This window comes from Semicossyphus pulcher, unplaced genomic scaffold (assembly GCF_022749685.1).
Source record: "Semicossyphus pulcher isolate SPU_LCO1_2020_fin unplaced genomic scaffold, fSemPul1.0.p SCAF_28, whole genome shotgun sequence".
Lineage (NCBI taxonomy): Eukaryota > Metazoa > Chordata > Actinopteri > Labriformes > Labridae > Semicossyphus > Semicossyphus pulcher.
The window spans coordinates 1,839,505-1,848,279 of record NW_027211702.1 but is presented as its reverse complement, the minus strand read 5'-3'; the positions used below and the strand labels follow the sequence as shown (position 1 = coordinate 1,848,279).

At 40.2% G+C, this 8,775-nt stretch overlaps 1 protein-coding gene across 2 annotated transcripts in view; it reads right to left on the bottom strand.

The window, feature by feature from the left end:
• Positions 1 to 794: 794 nt before the first annotated feature.
• Positions 795 to 8,775, bottom strand: part of vav2 (vav 2 guanine nucleotide exchange factor) — a 233,913-nt gene continuing 225,932 nt past the window's right edge. Inside the window, exons 26-28 of one of the 2 annotated variants that reach the window (XM_069677147.1) lie at positions 6,263 to 6,352; positions 5,619 to 5,773; positions 795 to 3,877 (exon numbers count right to left, since the gene is read on the bottom strand). In XM_069677147.1, the coding sequence (XP_069533248.1) occupies positions 3,830 to 3,877; positions 5,619 to 5,773; positions 6,263 to 6,352 (293 nt within the window). In that variant the 3' untranslated portion in view covers positions 795 to 3,829. The remainder of the gene's footprint in view (positions 3,878 to 5,618; positions 5,774 to 6,262; positions 6,353 to 8,775) is intronic. The other variant, XM_069677146.1, reaches the window with a different exon arrangement.

Genomic DNA, 8,775 nt, shown 5'->3' with positions numbered 1-8,775 from the left:
AGCCTGAGGTGAATGATGATTGGTCGATTTCAGGAAAAGCAAGGTTCTACGTAGAAACCTGCAGCTGTTCTGAACGGCTCATTTCAGAGGCGACCTTTTTCACTTTGAACAACAAACACCCAAAAATGTGAAACCCATGCAACATATGACAATATCCATTCAAAAGATATGGCCCCTTTATAATATATTATGTTTACAAAGAAAAATCTGCAATTGTAATCAAGCTAACTGCATACTTCATTTGGTCACTTCTTTGTACCTGTTAAACTCCATCATTTGCAGGGAAGCATTACAAACACCACGATACATTGAGAACGACAAAGGAAGTCAGGGAACCGTTCCCTTTTGCCTGTATTGTTCACTGGTAATGGGTCACGTATATTCATTACCGTTTTCTGCACATTCTGCCAATGCTGTCTCTGGTAATGCTTACATGAACATGATTGCTGCCAGAGCCCCATCAGAAAGATTTTTAGAGGCCTGTACTACATAGTAGAATTTGGGTTAGCTTTTGTTAGGTTAAAGGAGAATTCGATGTTTTACGTAGTCTGGCGGAGGTTTTCCAGGGCCCATTGGAGAGGCGGATAGCGTCCTCCAAAGGCACAGAGCAAAATAGCCTTTTGTTCCTACCATAATGGCATTAGCTCCCGATAATAGCATGACAGGACTGATTTTGAAAATCTGCAAACTGGTCCTTTAAGTAAAGATATGATAAAAAGCTGAAAATAAAACTTCAAAATGATTCAGTCTCAAATTTAAACCAAAAGAGAAATATTTATTTCATGATAGACCTCATTTGGAAATACTCAACCATTGAAAAAAAAAATGTACACGATTAAGTACTTTTTTTTTGGAGGATGTTTTGACAGGACTTGAAATATCAATAGCCACATGCAATGGGTTTCTCTCCACTACATCAACAGCGACTACATCCCCTCCTCTTCCTCTTTCTAGACAACATGGAGGCCTCCTGTGTGTCTCCCTCACACAGTGCAACGACTTTTGTGTTTTTCTGGGCAGTCCAACTTTGCAATAATAAACATCATAAGACAGTCAAAGGTTTAGAAACTAAACATATCAGCATCTTTAGCTCCAGAAGTCTTTGTGAACAAAGCCAGAGCTGATGTGCTCAGTGTTTGCAATTTACTTCTTAGTGGGGTGTGTTTGATTGCTTTGAGCCAGTTTAAATCCATTTTTGACCCCTTCTCAACTTTCCTATTTCATAGAAACGTCAACTTTCAAGGGCGGTAAATGACTCAGTTGAATCAGATATGGCTGTTTAACATAAATCTTTGACTTTTTTCCAGTTTAGCTCCACACCAATCTTCTCTCCATGAGTCTCTTATTTAACTTGTTCGAGTACATAAAACAGCCTTCAATAAGCGCCTGTTGGCTGAACAGAAATACATATAGAGCCAACAAACTTCCCGAGAGTTTTGTACCAAGTTAGTAGCATTTTACCGATGTTTTTTTACCCTGATAAAGGATTCTGTCATCTGATCATCTGATCTGGAAACAGAGAAACAAGCTGAGCTAAAGTTAGCAGCAGCTCAGCTCATAGTCTCTAAAGCCTGCAAGAAACATCAGAATTGTGAAACTGCGTTATTCAGTGTTTAAATCAGGTCACATGGACGAGACTTCTGTGGATAATCCCACTCTCGTTAAAATTCTGATTAATGATGAAGGAATCCTTAAAACTTAAAAACAGGATAAGCATCGACAAACCAGCTAAGGCAGCTCGGCTCACATGGCCCCCCCGACATCCTGATCCCGCAAAGAGCACCTGAGAAACACTTTTAAAAAAGAAATGTAAACTTCTTAATTAAGTGTTTTAACCTGTTTTAATCACTGGTCCGTTTTTGTTAGAGAAGGAGACATCTATGAATAATTCTGCTTCCAAAAATAACCCCTGGGAACGATGAACCCTGAAAGGTCATTTTGAGACGCAGTTTGTGGGTTTAAACTCTGCAATGCTGTTGATCCTGCATTGCTCTGTTTACCATGATAGAGCTAGCAAAACAAAGGTACGGAGATTAGACTGACTAAATGTGAGTCGGTGTTTTCGTGACTGATGGTTTGCATTGCTGACTTTTAGTGGGCAGCCCTACTACTTTCTATTGATGTGAATATTTTAGTAAAGCATTTATTTATTTCCCATTTATAAGAAAGGACAACTCGGTGTAAGCTGCAATCAATAAATCAATGCTAAAAAGTGTAGGTGGAATATATGAGGGTCAGAGGTAAGGCAGTACAAACAGAGTGAGTGGATATTCTGCATATCAAACTGACTGTAGCAAAATAAAAGCTAAGCTTTAAAAGACAGCTGAGCTGAAGGGGTCAAAACTATGAAAGCTGGATGCAAACACACTGCAGCTGTAAATCAGTAACAGTATTTATGGCTCTCAGACAGTAAAAGGAAACACTGAGCACTGCAACCCCAGAACATCACAAGAATGATTAAGGGCTCCTTCTGTGGATTCATGTTAAGTAGCAAACAAAGTTTTCCTTCAGATTAAAAGTCTTCTGACACTTTAATTTTCACCAGTCTGCACAGCACCAAAATGGATTTCACACATGAAAAATGCTCAACAGCAAGGAAAAGAAAATTCCCGTCACCTGATCATCTGTAAAAATAAGGCAAGGTACAAAACTCATAACAATGGATCAAAACTCCATGCAGACATTAAAACATGGCTGAATTTGGCTTCAAATAATAATACAAAAAAGGTTGGTCCAGTTCTCAAAACTTAAAAAATAATCTTGATTCTGTGCAAAAAATCATACAATGAAACGAGAAACACCGAGATTTCAAAGTGTGAAGTGGTAGTTGAGTGGAATGTCTTGATGTTTCCCTTTCGCATCCAGCTGATTGCGCCCATGGACTCGTGACGCCAAGATCGACGTTAACTGCGTATGTCATTGTTGTTGGCTAAAAAAACCCCCTCCATCTGTCTCTTTGAGTCAGTTAAATGCTTCACCATCTTGTTTTCGAGGGCTCTGAACACGAGCCGTCCCCAGTATGTTGTATAAGTGCCTCTTTCCTCCTGGACAAACTGTCTTTCAGGGGATGGCGATGTTCTTTACTGGCTGATGTTGAGGTTCAGTAAGCGACCATTCTTCAAAGGCACCGTACTGTACATTGGTCTCTGTATCTGTGTGTGTGTGTGTATTTGAGTGGGCCGCACATGGGCACATGCATACATGGAGAAGTAAAACCAGTCAACAAAGTCGATTCCCTCCACTGGTGTCAGCCCACAAGGCATCACCATGACAACTAAGGCAAAATCTCTCAACATGAAAACAGAGCATCTGTCTTTTTATTCTTATTTTAGTTTTTCTCGTCTGATTCCTTGCTGTTTCTAGAATTAACTTCCCCCACAATAATCATTAGTAATGATAATAATCTCTATTCAATAAATTATCTATACTGTACAATTATTTCACCTCGCATAGACCTGCGACAAAGGGGAGCCTTTTTCAAAGTAAAGCTTTCCATAGTCAGTTTCTGCTCTGTCCACAGTTCAGTGAAGCCTCTGCAGAACACAGAGGCAGGCGGACAGCAAGCGCGTTTTTCTTTCCTGTACAGAAATTAAACAGGACATCCTGCTTAAAAAAAAGATTCAAACAAAAGCAAAGCTGATGCATAATTGAAGATAGAGAAAAGGTGTAGAAACACTTGCAGAAAAATGGGTATCCAGCAAGAAAATAAAACAAAAAGTTATATTTTCCTTGTGTTATTTTCCTGGAGAGAGTGAGCAATTTCTCTGAGAACAGTAGATAGAAGATGTTTCCTGATTTAAAGGGAGCCAAGCCAGCAAACATCCAAGCTTTACTGCACTCCTTCTTCATCCACATAGGTTGAGGGAAACCATCCAATCTGCAACATAAAAAAACAATTATCAGAGATATAAACTCCTTTATAGTTGCTAATGTAAGCAAGGGAGCTAATTGAGTTCATTCAGGCACCTTTTAACATCAAGTTAAGCTCTATATGCACTAAGTTAAACATTTAAGAACATTTAAGTGAATCCATTTTATGCGCAGCATTTATGCTTCAGACCAAAGACACTCAGAATGCTTTGCTCTCATTGCTTGCTTTAAACAAGGGCTGCTAATTCAGTCCATAGGGGCACCTTTTAATAGCAGTTAAGCTGTACATTCAGCAAGATAAGCATTGTATAACACGAAAGTGAATCCATTGATGTTCAGCATTAACACCCCAGCAAAAACATTCAGAATACTTTTCTCTGATTGGCCGGAGGATGTGCATTATTTTCATTGAACTGCACAGCTCAGATATTGCAGCCTCATCTCAGATCTAAAGAAATACCTGAAATACTACTAATGCTGTTGCTAGGCAACAATTTATCCTCCTTGTCAGAACTGTCATTACTGAACCAACAGAGATAGCTCCAACAAATGTATTAATAAAGAATAAAAATGTAATTTTTACTAAAGGCATATAGGCATTATAAAAATGGTATAATGTACTGTTACCCAGATGGTTATAAAAAAATAAAGCATTAATCAAAGCCTGCATTATCTATCATTAACTTCTTGGCTAAGCATTGAGTATTGCAACTTTAAAACTATTTTATGTGCTCCCAAGGTTTTGACATGTCACGAATTAAATCTGTAAAATTCTGGAACATCGGACTCTCATTCATACCTGGTGCGGTATGAAATGATAATTTGAAAATGTAGCATTTACACCTGATTTTTATTGGCTGTCCTCTCGTTTCTGCCAGCATTTTGATTGGATGTGACAATAAAAATTGGGCTGATGCATCAATGTCAAGGGAAGTAATGCTGCTGTACAGGCTCCTCTATAGCTTTTTTTCTAGGGCTGAGGCATTTGACCTTTCAACTGGTTTCAACGACTGCATTAACATTGGGCTGGGATTGAATGACACGGCGAGCAGAGCGCCTTCAGAAATTGTCTAGTTAATCAGTAAAAAATCAAATAATATAAGCAGGGTAGGCATCCAGAAGGTTTTTTCTTACAATTCATAAGACATGGTCTCACACTGACATAGAAAGAGATGTATCAGCGTAAAGGTTCGGCATTGGGAGTGAAAGCAAGGCAACACACTATTAAGACATTCAAAAAAGACAGACACAGTAACTTAACACCAGACTGCACAAAACCCACTTTAATGTATACAACAGTTAAGTGCCAACACCCACTGTGGCTCTATAGTAACACATTAACAGCACCAAATTTACAACCTACAATTAACAGCTGACATCGCATCTAGTTTTACTGCCCGCCTATTAAACTGGCACCTTTCCCAGCAGACAGGCTTTTACTTTTCTCTTTCAACCATCTACATTAGGAGGGCTTTTAATTTGGTTTAACTGTTAAACTCAGCCATTTAAAGCCCACACAGTGCTCTAATTTTAAGATAGAGTTCTTAAATTCCTTATTTTGCTCTATACACATCCCTTATTTTATGAAGCCAGCAGCAGGATCTGTTTTATTCAAATAGGGGACGGAGCCAATCTACAAAGATTACAGCACTCAGTGTGTTATTTTTCTTGGCTTTTCAGTCCGGATCTATTATTACCCTGCTCACTTTAAATATTCATGATTGAACAGACTTTCATGGTCAACTCACTCTTCCGTTGGCCTCTCCTTTCCACCAGCCCTGGTCTCCTCCGATCTTGCTGTAGATTTTGACAATGTCTCCTTCTCGGAGTGACAGCTCCCTCATATCACGTGCTGCAAAGTTATACCTTGCCACTGCTGTACTGACCACCCGAGGAGTAAACACTGTGGAAATGAAACAATGAGAGCTCAATCAATTCGCATTGTAAGAATTTAAAAGCTTACTTCACACAGTTTTGTATAACAAAACAACTAAAGTTATTTACCGCTAGTGTTAGATAAATAACTATCTCTGTGCATGGAGACGATGATTGCGAGGGAAAAGGTCAAACTGGATCTTTGGTAATAAATAGTTGTGAATAATTATCAGAAGGAAGATGTTCAGTGTTCAGAGTGTAAAGCATGACACGGTGTAGAAACACAATGACAAATGAGCATGCCGACAAGTTGTTTCATCATGGGAGAGGAAATTGGTTTTCTTTTCTTGATTTAATGAGGTAGTGTCATCCTGGGAAGAGCCAAAATGTTCTCGCTAATGAAAAGAGCAGCTACAGAGAAGAAGTAATGAGGTCGAGAGCACAGAGGCTCATTATGAAATTACAGGCGATGAGGAGCGGGAGACAAGGGTAGCGAGGAAAGAAAGACACTGAGTACCTGACCAAAAGGGAGCTGAGCTCTGAGAAGACGAGAAGTTGAGGCCCTGCGGACTGAGGAAGGAGAAGTTGTAGGAGGCGCAGGTGGCTGCTGAGGGGGAGAAGAGAAAGAGGAGGAAATAAAGCCGGAAAATGCTTTCAGGAGCATGCAGAGCTGGAGCCAGAGAAGTGCAGGTAAATTAAAAGGAAAGCTTGTGCATCGACGTCGCCTGTCTCTAAAGATAGTATTCAGTTTTCATCCTTGAAATGTCATTATAATCATTTGCCTGCTTATGTAACCTGACTGAAAGAACAATTGTTGTTTTTAAAATCATTTGTGGAAGTGTACAGCATTACCGACAAACAACATGACAACTACCTGACTTTTATTGCATGAAAATGTAATTAAAAAGATTAAACATTTGCTGTTGCAGCACATTTTGGCTACTGTAAATTTGTGCAACCTCAGCCACTTGGACAATGTATGCCTGGACTGTATCCTCGTAGCCAAACACTATATAAAGGTGCTGAGGCAATGTGACAGAGCCCCATGCCTCATCACCCACTGGAGGGGAAAAATCAGCACCGCAATATACAACCAAGTGCTGAAACGATAACAAAAATGTCTGATGCTAGCTAAAAACACAAGATAACAGTACGTCAAAGGATAATGTAAGCGGTTTAAGTCTCCCTGAGAGGAAAAGGAATATGGTAATTTAAATTTTGTTGGTCTGTTGCTCTGTCTCAACTTGTTTCTTCTTGGAAAAATTATCCCAATAAATAGCCAGAAGTTAAATATTTTAGTTTATTTGATGGAATCAGCCGGTTAAATCAATACTTAACCCAACAAAGATCAATACCAAGCTTTGCATAGCTTAAATTTTAACACATTTTCCTACAGATGCCTAACATCTTATGGCCTATATCCACTTTAGTCTTTTTAAAGGTTCAGTTTTTCTGATTAGATGCTTGTATAAACTTAGATGTGGGCTTTTTGCCCTGTTGGTGGTGCATTGTACCCTTAGCAGCTTTTGGGCATTTTTATGTCATATACAAGCAGAGGAAAGACAAGAAGGAACCTTCACACAATACAAAATCAATGGAAAGCAATGAGTTGTTTTCCCCTCAGGAGTGAGCAGGACTTATTTGCACAGTCTCTATCGCTTCTGATCGAGCATACTGCATGTGATTGGCGATAGCTTTCATCAGCCCCCAAACAAACCGACAGACGGTACATTGTGCGATCATAGATGCTTCCTAACCATAAACAATATTTCCTAATCCGGCCACTATTTCCATGCAAACCAGTGTGTTGCAATATGCCTGCAACAACAAAAACAGAAAAAAAAGTCCTCTTAACAAACACAAACATAGAACGGGCGAGAACACTTCATCATTAGCAAAAAACACAATTGTCTCCATTCATTCAATTCAGCCAAAGCAGCAGGGAAACAATCTGCATGCAGTGGCCAGTTCTTCCTGCATGTGGAACAAAGGCCCACCAGAGCCAGTATTGATACAGTGTAATGAGCAGAGAGCACTGCCAATCCGGACAGGCCACTGAGTTAGCTGACAAACTCTCTCACTTTGTCTCTCTGTCTACAATATTTCCAACTGCTAGTCTCTCTGCCCTGCTTCCCTCTGTCTTTCCTCCATTCCTCACTCTATGAGTCAGGACAGTCACTGGCCTGGGGATGAAGAGCGCACCAGTGATGACAAAGACAGACGGAGGTACTCTGTCACTTTTATTTTAGCCTTCTTTGCTACATCTACAGCCAAGATGACAAGGGATTCAAATTGATTCCTGGGCCGGCACATTATAATGTCAGTTCAGAGTCAAATTTGTATTGTAGTAATTCATAGAAGCTGGCAGTTATTAGTCACTGGGCAAAACATCCATCGAAACATCCATTTCCACCCCTTAACTTATTCCAGCTCACAATGACAGAGGGCAAAGCAAGGGTGCATCTCCCTAGCTTTGTCATACAGCTCTACATGGGGTTATCTGAGGTGTTCCCAGGCCAAGTACTCCAGTGTGTTATAGCTTTACCCAGTGGTCCCCTTCCAGCTGGACGGGTCTTGAATACCCCAACGGGGATATGTCCAGGAGGAGCAGTTTCTCTCATAGAGCTCCTAACCCTGTCTTGAAGGGCTAGCTCAACCAACCTTTTAAAAATAAACTAATTTTGTCCATTTCTATATGTGACCTAAAAGTTTTGGGCAATACCCAAAACTTATGACAAAAGGGTGAGGGTTTAAACCTTGAAATACTCCAACTAGGGCAATTCTAGAAGCCTTGTGAAGCAACCTGGGTAGGAGCTATCTCTTCCAGAATGGGAAGACTGTGGCTGTGAGTCAAGTCAAGTCCAACGCCTGGCTGCTTGGGCTTAAAACCACAAGGGTTTGATCCATTTCAGCATGAAGGGACAATCTTGGGCCACCACCGCGTGGGCCCACTACTCCCAAGACTGTGTGCATCACCAGTTGGACCAAAGCATCCATCCATCCATCAACACCGCTTATCCTGTTCAGGGT